Below are 23,200 nucleotides of genomic sequence, written 5' to 3'. Positions count from 1 at the left end.
TGTTCCTTGCGCTCCACATAAAAAAATGAATAACTGCACCTGACAAATGGATGTCTGACTCTGCTCGTCTTCCACGAGGTTGTAAATGGGGTCTAAAAAGCTCAGACGTACCGCTGGGCACACAAATCCGTCTCTGTTTACTTGGGCTGGAACAAATGTTGAGGCATTACATCTCCACATACTATGGAATTCATCCAGCGATGGCAAATGTCTTGTGTTAGCTGTGGGAAAACACAAATGTGTCATCATGCTTTGGGCCTTATTGTTGGACGAAAGCATTTTAAATGGATCTTATGCCCCATAGCATCCTGATTTTTTTTATGGGAAAACTTAGTCTATTTGCTTTAAAAGCAGGATGGGGTTTGTTTGTTTCTAATTCTGCTGTGCTTGAAGACATAAAAGTGGGAAAAAAAGTTTTGTGTTGAGAGAAGACACATCCTAGAGCTAAGACTGCACAATTAATTAAATTCAAGTCGAAATTGCGATTATGGCCTTGTGCGATTATTAAAAGGCTGCGATTTAATTAAATGTGTAGTTTAGTTTCAAAGTGAAGGAGCCTCAATGTTTTGTGTGCATTTTTTTTTTACTCAGTTCACTTTTGGGTCAACTGAAAGAATTTGGTTCTTTTAAAGAGGACTCAAGTGTGAACACCGAAGTAGTGACATTTCATTTCTTCCGTATTGTGACATACATCCAAGTTAAACAGATTATCGAAAAAGAGAAAAATGTTGGTTGTTGATTGGATGAAGGCAGATCTGAATGCGATCTTGCAGTCAATTGTAAGAAAGGGGTGGGGTTTAAGCAGATTAAATGATTGGAGAAGTCTGGTGTTGTGCCGAATTTCGACCCCCTGCCAGATCATTACCCCCCTAGTATTGGTAGGTTAGGGCCAAGCAATAATAAAAAAATAAAACCATCTTGAGATTAAAGGTGCCCTCGATTAAAAAATTGAATTTACCTTGGCATAGTTAAATAACAAGAGTTCAGTACATGGAAAAGACATACAGTGAGTCTCAAACCCCATTGTTTCCTCCTTCTTATATAAATCTCATTTGTTTAAACGACCTCCGAAGAACAGGCGAATCTCAACATAACACCGACTGTTACGTAACAGTCGGGGTGTACGCCTCAATATTTGCATAATGCCAGCCCATGATGTTCCCAACATTATAAAAGGCATTACACAAGGGCAGCCAGTAAACGTCTGGAGCTGCACACAGCCGAATCATCAGACTAGGTAAGCAAGAACAACAGTGAAAATGGCAGATGGAGCAATAATAACTGACATAATCCATGATAGCATGATATTTTTAGTGATATTTGTAAATTGTCTTTCTAAATGTTTCGTTAGCATGTTGCTAATGTACTGTTAAATGAGGTTAAAGTTACCATCGTTTCTTACTACATTCACGGAGACAAGAGCCGTCGCTATTTTCATTTTTTAAACACTTGCAGTCTGTATAATGCATAAACACAACTTCATTCTTTATAAATCTCTCCAACAGTGTAGCAATAGCCGTTAGCCACGGGAGGACAGCCTCAAATTCACTCAGAATAAAACTTTAACATCCAAATAAATACTTTACTCACATAATTCAAAGCATGCATACAGCATGCATGACGAACATCTTGTAAAGATCCATTTGAGGGTTATATTAGCTGTGTGAACTTTGTAAATGCGCTGTAATATAGTCGACAGCTGGTGTGGCAGGGAGCACGCGATTTAAGGGGGCGGCGCCGAGTGTAAATCAGTGCATTGTTAATGATGCCCCAAAATAGGCAGTTAAAAAAATTAATTAAAAAAAATCTATGGGGTATTTTGAGCTGAAACTTCACAGACACATTCAGGAGACACCTTAGACTTATATTACATCTTGTGAAAGAACGTTCTTGGGCACCTTTAAAGTTGTTAAATTACAAGAAAAAACTCGTTAAATTTCGAGAAACAGGTCGAGATAAAATGCTGAGAATAAACTCATTAAATTACGAGAAAAAAACTCGTTAAATTTCGAGAAAAAAGTCGAGATAAAATGTTGAGAATAAAGTCATTAAATTACGAGAAAAAAGTCGTTAAGTTACGAGAACAAATTCGTTAAATTATGAGAAAAATGTCGTTAAATTTCGAGAAAAAGGTCGAGATAAAATGTTGAGAATGAAGTCATTAAATTATGAGAAAAAAGTCGTTAAATTACGAGAACAAATTCGTTATTCGTTTCTCGGAATTTAACGACTTTTTTCTCATAATTTAATGAGTTTATTCTCAACATTTTATCTCGACTTTTTTCTCATAATTTAACGACTTTTTTCTCAATTTAATGAGTTTATTCTCAACATTTTATCCTGACTTTTTTCTCGAAATTTAACGACTTTTTTCTCATAATTTAACGAATTTGTTCTCATAATCTAACGAGTTTTTTCTCGTAATTTAATGACTTTACTCTCAACATTTTATCTCAACTTTTTTCGCGAAATTTAACGAGTTTTTTCTCGTAATTTAACGAGTTTATTCTCAACATTTTATCTCAACTTTTTTCTTGAAATTTAACAATTTTTTTCTCGTAATTTAATGAGTTTATTCTCAACATTTTATTTCGACTTTTTTCTCGAAATTTAATGTGTTTTTTCTCGAAATTTAACAACTTTAATCTCGAGATGGTTTTATTTTTTTATTATTGCTTGGCCCTAATCCTCTTCCGTATTCATTGTATGAACTAAAACTGAATAAAACATTCTTCAAAATATCTTCTTTTGTGTTCCACAGAAGAAAGAACATGGTTTGGAACAACATGCGGGTGAGTAAATAATTTTCATTATTGAGTAAACTATCCCTTTAATCAAAATTCCCAATTTTAATTTGCATTTTACTGCTTTCTAGGAGCAACAGTTCAATTCTGGAATACACTACACAACTTTTGCCCATATTTTTTGCTCTGATTTGCAGTCTGGCAGAGTTAAAACTTGCTGAAAGTCATAGCCAGTCTGCAGAAAATTGGGCAGTTTGATATCCCAGATTTCACATAAAATCACTTAGTATATGATAGACTCAGGCTCTGATTTTTTTTAGCTTCAGATTATGATTCTATCCAGTCCATTGGAAGATAAAGCACATTTTGTTTTCATCTGTCACGTGTCTCCTAGCAATGAGTAGCAATGAGTGCATGAGTGAGTGCATGTTTCCACAAGTCTGGTAGTGTGTGATCCTCAGTTGTTTAGTGTTTGACGGTCAGGTTTTCCACTGTAACCATTTACAAAGACGGCAAGTGTATAATGCATAATGTTTAAAAATCTGTTCAGATTTTAAAAGTCGTGTAGCACATTCCAGCCTTTTATTTTTGATGAGTGCTGTTTCTATGTAATTCTATATCTACATTTCTAAGAAGCAGCAATATGAGATCAAAATAAGTTAAATGTTTTGTCAAAATAATCACAATATGATTTTTTTTATATATCAAGTAGCCCTAGCTGGAGCTTTAGCAGTAGGAGGCATGTGATGCTGGTGCTGACAGCCAAATGTTTTCACTTGTAAATTATGAGGAGTGAGTGGCTACAGTCTTGCCACCTCCACTGGAGAGAGAGAATGACGCCTGTTAGTACATACAATCAAGGTCCCAATTTGAAGATATAGTTTTATATATAGTATACTGATCTATACAATGCTGTGATTTAGCTCTGTGTCATTCTGTCTAGCTTCCCCCAGAGTGGATTTGAATTCACCGCAGGCTAGCTGTGTCTGCTCTGTGTTGCTCATGTCAGCGATAATATCCTGAGTAGTATTAGCGCTTTCCTCCATTATTTTCCCATTATCATTAATCTTGCTCATGTCCACGTTCTCTACTGTAGGCATCTCCTTGTCTACTGAGGTTTTCAATTCCTCTATGTTGCAGTTTTCAACTGCATTTTTGTTGATGCTTGGATCAATCTCATTTTTTACGCCATCGCTAATCAGCTTGTCCATATTTATCTTGTTCTCCACGCCTTTGTTTTGTTTCTGCTCAGGAGTGACTGAACCGATTTTCTTAGGTGTGTCTCTGGTGCCGTTGGTGTTGCTGCAAATTCGGGGGTCTCTTCCTAGGCTGTATCCGCTCTGGAGCATGGAGAGTGTCCGCTGGTGCAAGTCTTCCCTATGGCAGCGGTACAGCCCACGGAAGGCCGAGCGAAACTTCTGGGACATCAGGTTGTAAACGACGGGGTTGATTGCACTGTTGGCGTAAATGCAGGTCCTGCAGAAGAGCAGGAACCAGGCGTCCAGGTATGGCGTGCTCACAAAGGAGTTAATGAGAACCAGGGTCCTGTATGGCATCCACAGCAGGGCGAAGAGCACAACCACCACTGCCAGCATCTTAGTGACCTGCAGAGGCAAGAAATGATAAAAGTGGTTCTTTGAAGTTTCTATATATTATCGCATATACAGCAAATGTAATAAAGTTCAAATGTGAGCTCAAAGCTTATGAATTCAGAAGACTCCCTTTCCAGTATTTCTAACAATAATGGCAAACATGTTCCTCATGGTCACATATTGCACTATTTTTTAACAAGCTGTTTCTCATGCCATTGACAGGAAGATGTTAATAGTGTGAACAGATGTTCATGTGCTAATTTAACCTTACTCTTTTGAATAGTTTATTTTAATGATATGAATCTTGAATATTTTTTTTTGTAGCAAGTTACAGTGTTTGTATAACAAGATAAAAATCCTGACATTTGACTTTTTAAACTGCGACGGACAAAATGCAGAAAGAGAAGGATGAATAGCAATGTTTCAGCCATTTCTATTCTGTTCTGTTTACTTTTATTCAATTATTTTACACTACTGTTTTGAAAATAATAATAAATGTTTCTTGAGCACCAAATCAGCATATTAGAATGATTTCTGAAGGATCACCTGACACTGAATACTGACTAAAATTTCATTACATTTAAAATATATATTTCACATCATTACTGTTTTCCTTTATTTAATCAAATAAATGCTGATTTAGAAGCATAAGAGACTTTAAAATACAACGTATAACATAAAGATACTATTTATTTTAGCAACATTTTTTTTTGTTTAATAAATGTTAAGATTTTAAGACAGAAAAACAAGGTACAACAAATAGTTAAGCTTAAATTAGCTGATTTATAATCATATCTACTGGAAAAAAGAGGCCTACTGTAATCTATTAATAAATTTCAACTCTTTAACAGGGACCTATTATGCCCCTTTTTACAAGATGTAATGTAAGTCTCAGGTGTCCCCAGAATGTGTCTGTGAAGTTTCAGCTCAAAATATCACACAGATAATTTATTATACCATGTTGTAAATGCTTATTTTTGAGTGCTAGCAAAAACATGCTGTTTTCGTGCATGTGTCTTTAAATACAAATGAGCTGCTGCTCCCCACCCCCTATCCAGAATTGTGCTTCCTTCAATCACAGCTCCCGCATGCATGCATCGGATACTCTGTCAAATACTAACAAGACATCTGCTTGGTTTTGATTATCATCTCTATCATGATCACGCTCAGGGACACTGCAGTTCTTCTTCATCATGAAAGTTTATTATCTGCATGCATTTTGAAGCTATATCAGTTTAAACTTCAAATGTATGGTTTTCTGAGCGCACATATCTGAAGCACACGCACAGAAAGCTGGCTGTCAGACGGTGCATCTCGTGAGTATTAACTAACTTCTCTTTTATTGTGCTTAAACTGCAAAATACACACAATCAGTTATGTCTGTGAGTGTAAACAGCAGGGACAGAAATCGCATGCATATATTAGATCCGTGGTACATTCCCTTTAAAAATAAAACTACTCCAGGCTTAGATGTCAGGAGTAAATGAAGACTATGTTCATTTTTACATCCAACAACAAAACACCTCAATCGCTTTCTTGTCGCTACAGCTGAGACACAATGGCAGACTGTGTACAACTTGCTCAGGGCGGGGTCTATGCTAATATGGCAGTGTCTGTCAACAGTCATGGGCGGGGCCTGTACAAAGTGACATCACTTTGTACAGAATCTGCAAGTGGCTTGTTCTGAGAAATTATGAATTATAGGGATTTTAAAAAAGGAGTGGATGGATTTTTATCATTATAGGGTGGTTGTGTACACACACTGCCACACACATTTATGTTCAAACACCATGTAAAAGTGAATTTTGCATAATAGGTCCCCTTTAAAACTTATACGCCCTAAACTGTCATAAGTCATGTTCACAATTTCTACAACATATCAATGTTAACTAGCTAGATAATGTTACCATGGTAACCCAGGTGAAAAAAAGGACATTTCTATAATGTACTTAAAGTGCTCCATTTTCACAGTTTTTAATTTTGTACTTAATATACTAAAAATTCTTCTTTAGTACTTCTTAAGATAATCTTAAGAACATCTAAACTGTGCTATTTTGAGACACCATGAAATATGAACTAAAATGTGTTTTTAATATTCTATCTCTGTATTAAAAATGTATTAAAATTTATTTAGATATCACTTATAGTACATTTGAACCCATAGTGTACTATGGGTACTACCACTTGTAGTACACTATGGGTTCAAATGTACTATAAGTGATATCTAAATACATTTTTCATACATTTTTAATACAGAGATAGTATATTAGAAGCACATTTTAGTTCATATTTCATGGTGTCTCAAAATAGCACAGTTGAGTACACTTAGATGTTCTTAAGATTATTTTAAGTTGTACTAAAGAAATTTTTTTAGTATATTGAGTACAAAATTAGTGCGCAAACATTTTTTCACCTGGGAATGTTATAACAGAATTCACAGCAACAATGTTCAATAGATCAAAAGAAAACATATATTTGCGCTTTCAAGGTAGGAAAAGACATGTACATGATCGATGAAAATAACGCAATTTTCCATGTCTTCTTGTTAGTGTGTACAGTATATATTTAGAGGTATTTTTAACAGAAAATGTACAAACAGGCTTAGACAAAGTGCTTTGAGTTACATTAAAAAAATAATTCATCCTTATCTAGATCTCAAAAAGACACAATTACATATTACATTTTTGTTCATGGCATGAAAACTGTGGGATTGGTAGAGAGAATGAGAGAGAGAGAGACAACAAGATGGAGACGCACAGTCAAACATCAGTTAAACATCATCTTTGTGTCGGTGATGGTTAACAGGCAAACTGTTGAACCCCTGTGTGAAGGGATATAAGGAATATATCCACACCAAGTTTTGACTGTCAAAGAAGGAATATATTTTGAAGGAATATATCCACACCATGTTTTGACTGTCAAAGAAGGAATATATTTTGAAGGAATATATCCACACCATGTTTTGACTGTCAAAGAAAACAAAGAAGTCCTCCCTAATGTCTCCTCACTTAGTTCAAGCGACAAATAAATGCAAAAATTCCTCCCATTAACATTCACAGGGACTCCTCTGGGGTTTGAGCGCACTCATTGTCTCACGCTGGAGATAGACAACCGGTGACGGAGACCTTCAATAATAATGACAAAATTGTCTGCACAACAAAGCATCTAATTGAAGCTGTGTGGGGCTGGGAGGAGCTCCTTTAATTAACAAAGCAGGAGATAATGACTGCATGACTGGCAGTGACAATTTGAATATATATTTGGAATATCTGGTTATTGTGATTGCTTATCAATGGAAAACAAGGTCTTAACACAGCACAAACAAAGCCGGCTGCTACTCATGATTAGGTTAAATAAAGGGGAGCCTCTACTGTAGTGATGACTTTATCAGATTCCTAGGAGAGATAACTTCACTCAACCACTGCGGTGGCACAGGCATCTTGAATCGTATTGAACTTTATGAAATTTGCAGATGAAGTGATCAAAGCGCTGGAGGTGCGGCGTAACCGAGGTACAAAAGCGAAAGAAAGTGAGCCGCTCTTTTAACCTCAAAGAGCATAATCTCTAGGAGTATTAAGCATACTTGAGTGAACATCACAAATCATATTATGCAAATGTTCCGCTCAAGTGGGGCCCTCTTGAATCTTCAAGATTTTGATCTGAGACTCACAAGAGTCTCCACATAAGTGCACATTTGAGGTAAACACAGTTGCAGGTACATGTGCGCGTAGGTCACCGCATGGTCTGAATTTCATGACATTATCTGTAGTTGTGGTTAGAATGGTTGGCACCCTTGGTAAATATGAACAAAGAAGCCTGTAAAAAACAGATCTGCATTGTTAATTCTTTTGATCTTTTATTATAAAATTCACAAAAAAAATCTAACCTTTCATTGAAGTAAAAGAATTGAAAATGTGGGAAAATCTCTTTAGGAAATAAATGACTTTCTCCAAAAGACGTTGGCATCATTGGCACCCTTTTATTCAATACTTTTTTCAACCTCCTTTTGCCAAGATAATGGCTCTAAGTCTTCACCTATAATGACTAATGAGTTTGGAGAACACCTGAGAAGAGATCAGACACCTTTCCTTCATACAGAATCTCTCCAGATCCTTCAGATTCCCGGCTCCATGTGTTACATGTATAGTCGGTGTCTCCCTCTTTCATTGTGTTTTTGGTTTAGTCCGTGACCTAGTTTCTCCCCAGTCTGTCTAATCAGTAATGTCATTCACCTGTGCCGTGTTAATCACTCCTCACGTGTTCTAGTATCTCCCTCTGTCTTTCAGTTCTTTGTCCAATCTCGTCAATGTATACGTGTGTTATGGTGTTTGTTAAGAATTTCCTGAGATTCGTCATTAAAGATCCTGTTTCCTGTTATTCCTCATCTTTGTGAGCTTCATTATATACGTTACAGTGACAGAAGATCGGACCAAACCGAAGACGGTATGAACACACCTGCTGTTTTACTGCTATACCTGGAGCAGGAGCAGAAAAGCCTCGAGGCCCACACCGGTGTGTTTCTCTATCTGGCGGGCCTTACGGACTTTCCCGATTATTCCCTGTGCGCATTCTACCTGGCCAGCTTGAACGAAACGCACAAAGGCTCGCCTGCCCAGTGTGGGTCCTCGGGGATCTTTCGCCGAGTTCGTTGAGTGGGTGCTGGTGAGCAACATGTCATCGTTCACCGTCTGCTCCGCCGAAGGATGAACTCACCAGCCCTGCTCCGACTCCAGCTCCACCAGAGACCAGTCAACCACCACCAGTGAGTGAACTGAACGAAGATGTTTTATGAGCCCACTGCAGACCGAGGAGGCATGCCCGCCACGATGGATGAGCCAGGACCGAGGACAAGGTCAGATGGTAACATTGCCCCGGAGCCCATTCCATCGCAAGGTTCTGACCATATGCGTGAGCCGGTAACGTCATTCATCAACGAGGGAGTGCTCATGGAGCTTGAGGGCTGGGAGGAAAGCCCCACCCACAACTCCACCACGGTGGATAAGACTTGTTTTTATGGCAAATATTATGAGGATTTAAAGGACATTTTTGATGAGGACCTTATTGATTTTTGTGGAGAGGTTTTTCCTAGTCCCCAGGTGTCTCCAGCGTCTTCTTATTCTCCAGTGTCCCAAGTATCTCCAGAATTCCCTCCCAGCCTCCCTCTCCCACCACCTCAGTCAGCCAGTTCCTCAGCCCCATCACCGCTGATGTCTTTCAGCCCCTCAACATCTCCTACATGGCATGTAGAGCTTCCTAGTGTCTTAAGGTCATCATCTCCATCTTGCACAGAGAATCCCCTGTCTCTGCCTCCAGCCTCTGTGCCCCCTGCTCCGCCACAGCCTGGAGACATATCAGATCCACCTTGGCTCCTCCCTCCCTCGGCTCCACCGGAATCCATTGGTCATCCGGGCACCCTCGTCTTTCCGGCTCCACCTTGGTCAGCCGTCGACCTGCCTGCACCTTCGTCTCCATCTAGCTCTGCCTTCCCCCCCGCTCCGCCTCCGTCCTTAGTCCCACCGGCTCAGCCTCTGCCCTCTGGACTTCCGCCTCCACCTCGGATGCTCGTTGCCATGGCTCCTCCTCGGTCTCCTGGACCAACAGCTACGCATGGGCTCATTGGCTTCATCTGGGTCTCCATCTTCGGCTGCATCTCCGTTGGTCATCCCCAGAGTGTCGTCTTCCATCAAGTCGACTCCACCAAGGCTCCTCCCACCTTAGACTCCGCCCTGGGGCCTCGTCCTGGCTGGTCTCTGAACCACCTCCTGGCTTCTCCTGCTCCTGGCTCCTCTTTGGCTTCTCCCACCTTCCACACCACCATGGACATTTTCTTATTCCCTGGACTCTGTTTTATTTTCTTTTGTCTCATGCCCTCCTCCAGAACCCCCACCCTCCCTCCTCAGTCGGACTTGGAAGAAGCTTCATTTTGTGCTCAGTGAGCATTCTTGTGTATTTTATGTTTGTTTTGAAACATTGTCCTGATGGATGATCCAACCATGGCCCATTATAAGATTTCTAGCATAGGCAGTCAGGTTTTGACTTTTTATCTGTTATTTGATAGAATCCATGATGCCATGTATATAAAAAAGATGTCCAGGACCTCCAGCAGAAAAATAGGCCCACAACATTAAAGATCCAGCATGTATTTAACAGTGCGCATGGGGTACTTTTTATCCCTGTGTGCACCAAACCCATCTGGTGGGTTTGCTGCCAAAAAACTATTTTTTTAGTTTCATGTGACCATAGAAGCCAGTCTCAGTCTGATATGCTGGAGATTGTTTATGGATGAGCGAGAAGGATTATTCTTGAAACACTTACCGAACAACCTGCGGTGATGAAGGTGCAGTTTGATATTTTTTTAAAAGGATAGTTCACACAAAAATGAAAATTATCACATGATTTACTCACCCTCACGGCATCCTGGGTGTATAAGACTATCTTCTTTTCAGATGAACCCAATAGGAGATATATTTAAAAATATCCTTAGTCCTCCAAGGTTTATAATGGTTGTGAATGGGGAGCCACGTTTTAAAACAACAACAAAAAAATGCATCTTTCCATAATCAAAGTAATCCATATGGCTCCAGAGGGTTAATAAAAGGCCTTTTGAAGTGAAGGGATGTGTTTTTGTAAGAAAATTCAAATAACTAGCTTCCGGCGGATGACCGTACACATACTGCGCAAGTCAATTTTTCATTTTAGGGTGAACTATCCCTTTAAGGCTTTTCTGACCCAGAGACTTCAGATTCTGCAGCTGTGATCCTTGGAGAGTCTTTGGCCACTCAAACTCTCATCCTCACCGTGCAATAGGACAATTTATACACATCCTCTTCCAGGCAGATTTGTAACATCTTTAGTTGATTGGAAATTATAGAGATACAAGCCAGGTTTCTGACAATATTTTCATTAACTGTGTAGCTTTTATTTTATTTATTTATTTTTTGGCATTTGGTAATTATCCACAGAACATTTGACAACCTGTCATGGGAACACTAGTGCTTTTGTACGTTTGACTTATCTGTACTTCCTACTGTCATTTATAATAGCTATTGTTGTTTTTTTTTTGTTTTTTTTTTTTTTTTTTGATGTTCAATAAATAGTGCGTAATATGGATTGAGTTAAAGTTCCATTAAAACGTCATTAGATGAAGGCAAAACTTTACGAGTGAATGAGACTCATTCAAGTCAGTCGCAAGAGACTTTTAAAGGTGCCCAAGAACGTTCTTTCACAAGATGTAATATAAGTCTAAGGTGTCTCCTGAATGTGTCTGTGAAGTTTCAGCTCAAAATACCCCATAGATTTTTTTAAATTAATTTTTTTAACTGCCTATTTTGGGGCATCATTAACAATGCACTGATTTACACTCGGCGCCGGCCCCTTAAATCGCATGCTCCCTGCCACACCAGCTGTCGACTATATTACAGCGCATTTACAAAGTTCACACAGCTAATATAACCCTCAAATGGATCTTTACAAGATGTTCGTCATGCATGCTGCATGCATGCTTCGAATTATGTGAGTAAAGTATTTATTTTGATGTTTACGTTTGATTCTGTATGAGTTTGAGGCTATATGCTCTGTGGCTAACGGCTAATGCTACACTGTTGGAGAGATTTATAAAGAATGAAGTTGTGTTTATGCATTATACAGACTGCAAGTGTTTAAAAAATGAAAATAGCGACGGCTCTTGTCTCTGTGAATACAGTAAGAAACGATGGTAACTTTAACCTCATTTAACAGTACATTAGCAACATGCTAACGAAACTTTTAGAAAGACAATTTACAAATATCAGTAAAAATATCATGCTATCATGGATTATGTCAGTTATTATTGCTCCATCTGCCATTTTTCGCTGTTGTTCTTGCTTACCTAGTCTGATGATTCGGCTGTGTGCAGCTCCAGACATTAACTGGCTGCCCTTGTCTAATGCCTTTTATAATGCTGGGAACATCATGGGCTGGCATTATGCAAATATTGGGGCGTACACCCCGACTGTTACGTAACAGTCGGTGTTATGTTGAGATTCGCCTGTTCTTCGGAGGTCGTTTAAACAAATGAGATTTATATAAGAAGGAGGAAACGATGGGGTTTGAGACTCACTGTATGTCTTTGCCATGTACTGAACTCTTGTTATTTAACTATGCCAAGGTAAATTCAATTTTTGAATCAAGGGCACCTTTAAATTGAAAGGAACTTTTGCAAAGGAAGTTGTTTGCTGTATGCTATGGAAAATTCTCTTAGCTGTAAAAAGGACAAATAAGTTAAAAAGATTGCTTTTCTCAGCGGACATTCAAACAGACTTTTATAATGGATATAATATTATGGACATCAACCTAAAGAATGAATGTTATTTCAGACACAGGTAATGCTGCATACTGGACAAAATACAATGAGTTTCAATGGAGGGACTCAACTTGGTCCAACTGTCAACTTTTTTTTTTACTTTTTTTTTTTTTTTTTTTTAACAGGGGCAATGCACATTAATAAGCATAACTGTAAATATGCCAGAATTACCCCAAAAGGATATTTTTCATCTGTAGACCCTTGACAGAATGTTAAAAAGTCACCCTAAAACAAAGACAGAGTATCATTACCCATATACACATAAAAAAAAAAAAAAACACACACACACAAATGCACAGTAAAAAGCGCTACTACAATACAAAATATAAGTAAATTATCTAGACAAAATAAAAATATAAGGGAAGGAAGAGAAAGAGATTGAATGAGAGAGAGAGAGAGAGAGAGAGAGAGAGAGAGAGAGAGATGGCAACAGGAGAAGGCAACATAGCCAAGAGCAATTTGTACAATTTGTAAGTCTATTTTGTCAAGAATACAATACTAATGTTGACAATGCTGAGTTGTCAGTAACCATTAAATTACTGTCAGTAACTTGAGATTTGAAGGGCGGAAGTAGTGTTGCACAAAAGAGGGTTTTAAAGACACTCTGTTGTTATTTCTTATTTATTTACACACTCGTGCCGTCGAACTGTTGTATAAACGCAATATCACACTTGTAGCTGTGCGATATGGCTGTATATCAGCACGCTGTGATTACTTATGGCCGAATCACAACCGTGCTGATATACAGCCATATCACATGGCTACGAGTGTGATATTGCACACATACACATATATATATATATATATATATATATATATATATATATATATTAGTTTCATATTTAGTTTATATATATATATATATATATATATATATATATATATACACACATATATATAAACACAGGGACACGTACACGTAAGGTCATAGAATGCCCTGAATTTCACGATAATATCCGTTCTCCCCTGTTTGACACTCCAATGAAGTCTAAACTGAGCAGCAGATCATTAAAATCTCAGGACTACAATAAGTATATCTGTATATCTTTATTTTAAATTGTAATAATATTTCACAATATTACTGGTATTTTTAATTAAATAAATGTAGCCTTGGTGAGCAGACGAAACTTATAGTGAAACCATTAAAAAAAAACATTTTCATTACTTGAAATTAAATAAAAGTTAACTGAAGTAAAATAAAATCTAAAACACTTAAAAAAAAAAAAAAACTTATATTATTTTAGCCAGTGCAACATCTCATTTTCATTTAGTTTAACCTGATGTAATAAAAAACTAAAATAAACTGAATTAAAAAACGGAATAAAAACTGTAGAGGCATATTTAAAAAAAAAATTTAATTGTGTAAGTTCATCTTCATTCAGAGCCTTTAAACAATAAATACATCGAAGATCTTCTGAAATTCTTGGCCTTTGCATGTCTTTCATGGTCTCACTGCATGCATAGATCATATCTCTAATATCTATGATCTATCACAGAGCCCATCATTCCAGTGTCACAACATAGCTGTGGCTGATGCAGTGATGGTAATCTAGACCCAGACTGTACCCTGATGGCCCCTAATGCCTCTCTTCTGATGAGATAGATCCTAATGATCTGCTTTATGATGATATTCGGCCATTATGTACCCTTTCACACAATAAAAAAAAGAGCTCAGATGTTTGGTCTGCATCCATATATGACTTTCTTTGCACAAAGTAGGTGTGCAAATATATTATTGTGCTGTATACAGCATTTCAGACAACAAAAAAACATTTAGCATAAATTCCACTTTGATGCTATCAGTAAAATGTGTTGGCAATGGTTCCATACATAATAGTATCAACCAAACAGACCTTTTCTTACACTCAGTTCACATGTACAATTGGACCTTATTCACTGCACCTTAAAATATGCATTGTCATTTAAACAACAAGTCAATAAATAGACTGGTGTAAGTCTTGTAAAGAATATACATCACTGGTTCATGAAAAATGACTCAGTTGTGAACTCAATAACGGCTCCTAAAGATTCACTGAATCTGGTTCAAACCTCTGATTCGTGAGTGAATTCGAAGCTGTGAATTATTTTGAATGAATCATCACAAATAATTGGTACCTAGGAATCATTTGTTTGTGACACAAAGGCTCACGCTGTGTTTGTTGTTGGGTGCAGGAAACACTGCCGTGCACTTTATGTGATGATATTTTAAATTTAAAACAGCCACCAGTGGCAACTAGGTTTTAAATGATTGTCTCTTTTTTATTATCACGCCAAATTAGGCACTTAGCTTGTACGAATTAAAATGCAATCAAATAAAAAAATTGAAATCTCGACTTGATTATCTAAATTTTGCCAATTAAATTTGTTACTTTTAAACACTATTTTAAACTGCATCAGGAAAATATCAACACACTCTTCTTCTCACAAATTGACATTTAGTAGAGTGAAACATTCTTCTCAGAAAAAAGAACTGACCTTTCAAAAAACAAATATGAGATAATAATCATAAGGCACGGTACAGGAGAGGAGAACTGCCCCTCGTTTGCCCTGTATTGCAATCTCAGTGGATATCAAAATGCAGAATTGTCTAAAAACAAACTTATGCAGAAACACACATACACACACCTACCTGTTTCCGGGAAGAAAGCGCGCTCTTTGGCCGTCCCTGGCGACCTCCTTTTCCAGCGTCCGCCGGTTCTTTGCAGCTCCTCCTGAGAGTGGGGGCGGTTATGGTGCCCGAGTCTGGTGGGTGGGGCAGAGGATTCAGGTAAAGGATTCGGGCGATGAGACCGTAAAGAGCAATGGCCAGAAGCAGCGGGATAACGTAGAAGATGGCGAAGTCGATAAGGTAAATGGGCAGATAGAGGTCTCGAGAGACACGGTAGCCACACTGAACACGACCGTCAGGGTTCACCTGGATGTCCACCAGGAAAAGCCAGAGCATACAGTAGACACAGGTGAAAACCCACACCCCGGCAATGATGCGTTTGGCTCGGGAAACCGTACAGACGGTTTGTGCCCTCATTGGGTGACATATCGCGATGTATCTGTGGAACAAAGAGATATTAGTAATGAGTATTATTTAATTAAAAATATTTAACCCTCTGGTAAGCCTATTCCTCTTTTAGGGTTCACACTTGTGATCCTCTTTGGTCAAAAAAACAAACAAAACATAAGACCAGCAGCCATACCACACTGTAACCATATCACCAGCAGCCATATCACTCTGTAGCCCAAGACTGGTTGCCCACTGAAGCTAAGCAGGGCTGAGCCTGGTTAGTACCTGGATGGGAGGCCTCCTGGGAACACTAGGTTGCTGCTGGAAGAGGTGTTAGTGAGGCCAGCAGGGGGTGCTCACCCTGTGGTCTGTGTGGGTCCTAACGCCCCAGTATAGTGATGGGGACACTATACTGTCAAAAAGCACCATCCTTCGGATGAGATGTTAAACCGAGGTCCTGACTCTCTGTGGTCGTTAAAAATCCCAGGATGTCCTTCGAAAACAGTAGGGGTGTAACCCCGACATCTTGGACAAAATTTGCCCATTGGCCTCCATCCATCATGGCCTTCTAATCATCCCCATACACTGATTGGCTTCATCACTCTGTCTCCTCTCCACCAATAAGCTGTTTTGTGGTGGCCGTTCTGGCGCAATATGGCTGCCGTCGCATCATCCAGGTGGATGCTGCACATTGGTGGTGGCTGAGCAGATTCCCCCTTCCATATGTAAAGCGCTTTGAGTACCCAGAAAAGTGCTATATAAATAACGAATAATAATAATAATAGAAGACAATAAGTAATGTACTATATTTTGATTCAGTAATACTTATTCTTTAATATTTTGTATTTGATGGGGTTTAATGGTACTAGATAATATTGACCTCTAAATTATGCATTATTTACTGATAGAATTACATACTATTTTCAATTAACAGTGTTTAAGTTTAAAATGGAGCAAGGATATTTAAAATCCAATGTATAGATTAGAAGGTATGGAGGTAAGGTATCTGATGGAAAAAACAAAGAAAATAATTTGTAATACCATAGTCTAACCACTAGATGCCTGTATATATAAAGAGGTTGTGTATTCCTTAGTTGCTATGTGTATTTTCAGACATTTTTTTTTTTTTTTAGGTTTTACATTTGGATTTATATTTAGAGACATAATCAAAGACTACTTAATTGTGGCTGATTGTAGATTGTACCTAATAAAAAAGCTTTGTGTTTTTCCTCTGTAATTTCCCATTAATTTCCTATGGTGGTCAAAGATCACAAGTGTGACTTTTATATAAGATTTATTTAGCTTTTTTGTAATCTTTTGTAATCTAATCGTTTTCTAATTTTTTTGTGTTTATATAACAATTGCCGCAAAAGTCACCAAGTTTCATACAATTTTGATGAAGTAAAAAAAAAATTGTAAAAAAACATGACTGAAGACCACCAGAAGGTTAAATATTGATATTTAAAATGCTGAAATCCTTCATGGCAAAAAGACAAAAGAAATTAACTTGTCAGTTTGTTTGTATACCCAACGCATAAGTAATAAGCCACAAAGTCTATCAATATTCATTAGACTTCTTGGGGCATTTCATATTATCTTCATATTATTTCACTTATTTTGACTTAAAGGATTAGTTCACTTCAGAATCAAAATTTCCTGATAATTTACTCACCCCCATGTCATCCAAGATGTTTATGTCTTTCTTTCTTCAGTGGAAAAGAAATTAAGGTTTTTGAGGAAAACATTCCAGGATTTTTCTCCATATAGTGGACTTCACTGGGTACAAAGGGTTGAAGGTCCAAATTGACGTTTCATTGCAGCTTCAAAAAGCTCTACATGATCCCAGCTGAGGAATAAGGGTCTTATCTAGCGAAACATTTTCTAAAATATGTGTGTGTATATATATATATACAGTACAGTCCAAAAGTTTGGAACCACTAAGATTTTTAATGTTTTTAAAAGAAGTTTCGTCTGCTCACCAAGGCTACATTTATTTAATTAAAAATACAGTAAAAACAGTAATATTGTGAAATATTATTACAATTTAAAATAACTGTGTACTATTTAAATATATTTGACAAAGTAATTTATTCCTGTGATGCAAAGCTGAATTTTCAGCATCGTTACTCCAGTCTTCAGTGTCACATGATCCTTCAGAAATCATTCTAATATGCTGATCTGCTGCTCAAGAAACATTTATGATTATTTTCAATGTTGAAAACAGTTGTGTACTTTTTTTTTCAGGATTCCTTGATGAATAGAAAGTTCAAAAGAACAGCATTTATCTGAAATACAAAGCTTCTGTAGCATTATACACTACCGTTCAAAAGTTTGGGGTTAGTAAGAATTTTTATTTTTATTTTTTTTGAAAAGAAATTAAAGAAATGAATACTTTTATTCAGCAAGGATGCATTAAATCAATCAAAAGTGGCAGTAAAGACATTTATAATGTTACAAAAGATTAGATTTCAGATAAACACTGTTCTTTTGAACTTTCTATTCATCAAATAATCCTGAAAAAAAATATTGTACACAAATATTTTGTACAGTTGTACACATTAAATGTTTCTTGAGCAGCAGATCAGCATATTAGAATGATTTCTGAAGGATCATGTGACACTGAAGACTGGAGTAACGATGCTGAAAATTCAGCTTTGCCATCACAGGAATAAATTACTTTGTGAAATATATTCAAATAGAAAACAGTTATTTTAAATTGTAATAATATTTCACAATATTACTGTTTTTACTGTATTTTTAATTAAATAAATGTAGCCTTGGTGAGCAGACGAAACTTCTTTTAAAAACATTAAAAATCTTAGTGGTTCCAAACTTTTGGACTGTACTGTATATATACTTTTTAACGACAAATGCTTGTCTTGCACTGCTCTGCGGTGCGTCATGCATTACGTAATTACGTTGGAAAGGTCAAGTGTGACGTAGGCGGAAGTACCGCGGCAGGGTGAAAAACTCCATCTCATTTTCTCCTCCAACTTCAAAATCGTCCAACATTGTTGTTTTACCTTTTTTTATAAGGTCTTTTTTTTTTTACCTCTTTTTTTTTTTTACTTAGTCTTTGCACGTTCACTTTGCAGACACTGGATCGGTACTTCCGCCTACGTCACACGTGACTTTTCCAACGTTATTATGTAATGCGTGGTGCATCGCAGAGCTACTGCAAAACGAACATTTGTGGTTAAAAAATATATACTTTTTTTGTTTTTAGATAATGACCAATCGTTTCGCTAGTTAAGACTCTTATTCTTCAGCTGGAATCGTGTAGAGCCTTTTGAAGCTGCACTGAAACTGCAATTTGGACCTTCAACATGTTGGTCCCCATTGAAGTCCACTATATGGAGAAAAATCCTGGAATGTTTTCCTCAAACCTTAATTTCTTTTCGACTGAAGAAAGAAAGACAAACATCTTGGATGACATGGGCATGAGTAAATTATCAGGACATTTTAATTCTGAAGTGAACTAATCCTTTAATTACATTCAGTTTTATGTTACTTCCTAACAAGTCTTACCTCTCCACAGTAAAAGCTGTGATTGAACAGGAGGACGCGTTAATGCCAAGGTACTGGAAGTAGGTGATGCCCAGGCACCCAGCATGCCCATACACCCAGGTGGCCATCAGGCTCTCAGAGATGTTCGGCAGACCCGCAGCCACCAGAACCATCAGGTCCGCCACTGCCAGGCTCACCAGATAGCAGTTGGTGGGTGTACGCATGTGGCGTGTGGTAAGAACCACCAGCACGACCATGATGTTTCCCACTATTCCCACGCCACACACCAGCAGCACAAGGAACACAGATACGGTCTTATACTCCAGGGACTCGGACACAGCGTCCCCAGGTCCCACCAGGGAGATGTTAGTGGGAGTGTCCATTCTGGAGCTCACATTTTCTGGCATGATTAGTCCTCTTGATGTAAATACATATAAGATGTGAAGGAACAGGCAGAAATCAAATTGGTGGAGGATAAAGAAAGCAGAATAAAATCTGTTTAATGTTCAAAACATTAAAGAAGGCATAAAACTATCTATTCAGTTCCAGCTTTTATTGATGGTCTTTTCTCTTATTAAGTATCTATCTATCTAATTTTCTTGGCTTCAACCGCATAATGATGTTCCTCTGCTGACTGCAACCCATTATTTCTTCAGTGTTAATCTGTAACAGTATCCTTCCATTAAAAGTGGAATCCAGAGTCAATTTTTTTCTCACGTTAATGCAATCGTTCATCCAATTGATCAACCTGGAATAAAGTCAGCAGGGGAAAAAGCAAGTCTCAATCACTGTTAAAAGGATTTCATAGCCGTCCGTTAATTGCTAAATAACAGTCCATTTCATCTGGCACAAAATGATAAGCCTGAATGCATAAGTACTAGAGTTGGGAGCATCACATATTAAAATAACATGATGCAGACTAACATAGACTTCCTATTTGTTCTCTTTACAAATATTCCCATAACACTTGCTCTAGTAAGGATTTTAGGAGACTTCCTCTGAACATTATTGAGACAGGATGAGAAGCTTTTAATTATTCAAATGAGACATTTTAAGTGGTGCACGGCGATAAGTAGGGAAAATCACAGAAAGACTTAAAGCCACGCAGCTGCTGTGGCAAATGGCATGTTTAATAACCAAGAATCTTTAAATCAAATCCAACCTCTGTAATGTTTTTATTCTGCGCATTGAATGATCTTACAAATTGAATGATCTTCATTCAAATGACCTCAGTAGCTGTTTTTCAGTGTGTATAATGCATAAAAGACTGAAAATCTCTGCTGTATGTTCATCATAATGCAAGAACACAATGTTTACCAAAAATACTCTTTTGATAACATATTTGAACATTAATTCTAGTCTGAAAATAGTGTTTTGAAATTCATTAAAGCCACTAAATGGGGCCAAAACGTGCTACACAGAAGCTTGAAAAATCCAGACATCTGTTGCTCTTTTCAGCTGTCTCTTTGCCTTGTAAATAAGACTGCACTGCCTCTCGGGGCTTCCCTAATAAATTGAGGTGGACACGATGTGAAAAGTAATTTAACTCAATCCCGACTTCCCAACCCTGCTCGGACTTCACCTTACTCTATTTCATATTCCATTATTACTGCTCTGGCAATGCAAATATGGACAAGAGCTCTGCGGTTTCCAATCGTGTAAACTGAAGAGGGAAACAAATGTGTGTGTCCCTAGTATGCCGTCTTTGCATGAATTTAAAAAATTGCATTATTTTCATATGAGGGTCATGTTTCAAAAGAAATCTTAAGATTATTAAGTTAAATGCAATTAATAATTATATGTAAATAATAAAGTTTTTCAATAGAAGCACTATAATATCCTACTGTCACATAGGCTATATAAAGGAGAGCTCTTCCTTCTTCTTTTTTTCTTCTCTGAGCTTGATTCAGAGATTTCCATTAATGGTGAAAGTCAGCGTGCTGCTATGAAATGGGCTGTCATTCACATTTGTTTAGCTCTCCTAATTGACTGTATCACTACCAGAATCATAAATCAGTAGAATGCGCTCTAAGGAAAACAGCACGGCTGTGTCTTACAACCTAATGAGCTAGACAGCATTTTGGGGCGCCACAGGTTTTTCCAGACACGCTGTCTAGGTAGGGAGCTCACTATTTAGGTAGACAGCCTAGTGTTGTTGTAAAGAATCACCGTCTTTCTTATATTTGTGCCTGAACAGGAAAGCAGATGTTTCATTAATACTCTGGAAATAATTATAGTTCTCGACTGACCACCTAAAAACGAATAATTCAGAGTTTTGCACATTTTTAAAGTAGTAACATTAATTTTGCAAAACAGTTTGGAGGCTCGAAGAGTATGTGAACTTGAGAATTATTTTCAAAAATATGTATGCTCTGCTTGTAATGTTTATATCGCAATATATGAAAGATTCAGTTGTATATTTGATCTAATTTTATAAACATTAGTAATCATTAGCACCGAGGTGTTCTATCTGAAGCGTTGGCTATTACACAGACTTGAACGAAACAAAAATTCAGTATTGTAAAACATCTCATGAGCCATTTGTCTTAGAAAATGCTTACAATATAAGCTAAAAGCTCATATTATATAAATACACATTTGTCTTTAAAAATACTTTTAGGAACGGAGTTATGCAAAAGAAGAAAATCGATTAAATTTTCGTATTATGGAGACTGACATCGATAACTTCTCAAGATAGAGAATAAAGCGTCTCTTACCAGACATCATTCTTGTATGTGTGGAACCAAAACAGCTCTCATGCAGTGTCGGCTGTAAACCCCTGATGAAAAAACAAAATGCACTGATATGAAGTATTTGACATGACGAGCAAATAATCTGATCTTGTACAGAAGCGCTAGTAAATGCACTCTTTTAACTGTAAGTCTTCTGAACTGTAGATACCGTCATTACAATAGCGTCCCCTAGTGGAAGAGCTCGCTGGTAATTCGTGTCTCTTGAGTTATTTGAGGCACACTGAAGTAGGCAATAATTAAAGATGCACACAAAGTTCTACGCCTAAAGAAATGCATGGTACTTTTGAAAAATGTACACTCACATGATAACTTTGTTGTGACTTATTTTCTACTTTGTCCAAGGCCTATTATTATTATGAAATGGAAGTTGTGATAGTCTTTTTTTCCTATCCGCTTGATGTAAGGAATCCGGATTCAAGCCTTCACTCATTTCAAGTGAAAATACTATGTCAGCAGCCATTTATGAGCCTATTTAGTATTTATGTTACACATTTATGGTAAGCTTAAAGAGTTAGTTCACCCAAAAATGAAAATTCTGTCATGAATTACTCAACCTCATGTCGTTCCAAACCTGTAAGACTTTCGTTCATCTTCAGAACACAAATGAAGATATTTTTAATGAAATCTGAGCGATTTCTGTCCCTCCACTGACAGCTATGCAACTACTTTGACGCTTCAAAACGTTCATAAAGAGATCATAAAACTAATCGGTTTAGTCCAAATTTTCTGAAGAGACACTATTGCTTTAGAGGCTGAACAGATTTAAAGGGTTCACCCAAAAATGAAAATAATGTCATTTATTACTTACCCTCATGGCATTCCACACCCGTAAGACCTTCGTTCATCTTCGTAACACAAATTAAGATATTTTTGTTGAAATCCGATGGCTCAGTGAGGCCTCCATAGCCAGCAATGGCATTTCCTCTCTCAAGATCCATAAATGTACTAAAAACATATTTAAATCAGTTAATGTGAGTACAGTGGTTCAATATTAATATTATAAAGAACAAAAAAACAAAATAACGACTTATATAGTGATGGCAGATTTCAAAACACTGCTTCAGGAAGATTCGGAGCGTTATTAATGTCTGCTTTAATTAATCATTAGCTAATGATTTGCAAATGCATCATTATGTTATGACTTTACTTGTTGAGGCACATGACTGTTAACTAATTGTTAAGTAGTATGTCATTATGGTTTTGACATCTACACTAAGCCATGGAATTAACTACAACTGTGATTCCATTATACCAGATGAACTGCT

General features: G+C 37.3%; 1 protein-coding gene across 2 annotated transcripts; it reads right to left on the bottom strand.

The window, feature by feature from the left end:
* Positions 1 to 2,721: 2,721 nt before the first annotated feature.
* trhr2 (thyrotropin releasing hormone receptor 2) lies at positions 2,722 to 22,090 on the bottom strand. 2 transcript variants are annotated; one of them, XM_048169490.1, is made up of 4 exons: positions 21,900 to 22,090; positions 19,204 to 19,930; positions 15,307 to 15,724; positions 2,722 to 4,348 (listed from the first exon to the last, which is right to left on the bottom strand). In XM_048169490.1, exons 2-4 carry the CDS (start codon positions 19,587 to 19,589, stop codon positions 3,647 to 3,649), a joined length of 1,506 nt encoding a protein of 501 aa, XP_048025447.1. In that variant the 5' UTR covers positions 19,590 to 19,930; positions 21,900 to 22,090; the 3' UTR covers positions 2,722 to 3,646. The 2 variants fall into 2 exon arrangements, with proteins under 2 accessions (XP_048025447.1, XP_048025448.1); XM_048169491.1 differs by having other exon boundaries at positions 19,204 to 19,599.
* Positions 22,091 to 23,200: the final 1,110 nt, after the last annotated feature.

The sequence above is a fragment of the Megalobrama amblycephala genome, linkage group LG19 (assembly GCF_018812025.1).
Source record: "Megalobrama amblycephala isolate DHTTF-2021 linkage group LG19, ASM1881202v1, whole genome shotgun sequence".
Lineage (NCBI taxonomy): Eukaryota > Metazoa > Chordata > Actinopteri > Cypriniformes > Xenocyprididae > Megalobrama > Megalobrama amblycephala.
This window is presented reverse-complemented; position numbering and strand designations above follow the sequence as displayed.

What these genes read in the sequence shown, in the direction of transcription:
- trhr2 (XM_048169490.1), bottom strand. Translation starts at nt 19,589, where the DNA reads ATGCCAGAAAATGTGAGCTCCAGAATGGACACTCCCACTAACATCTCC. An exon ending in ACAGCTTTTACTGTGGAGAG is followed by an intron (nt 15,725 to 19,203) that starts GTAAGACTTGTT and finishes TTTGTTCCACAG; the next exon opens with ATACATCGCGATATGTCACC. An exon ending in CGCTTTCTTCCCGGAAACAG is followed by an intron (nt 4,349 to 15,306) that starts GTAGGTGTGTGT and finishes TTGCCTCTGCAG; the next exon opens with GTCACTAAGATGCTGGCAGT.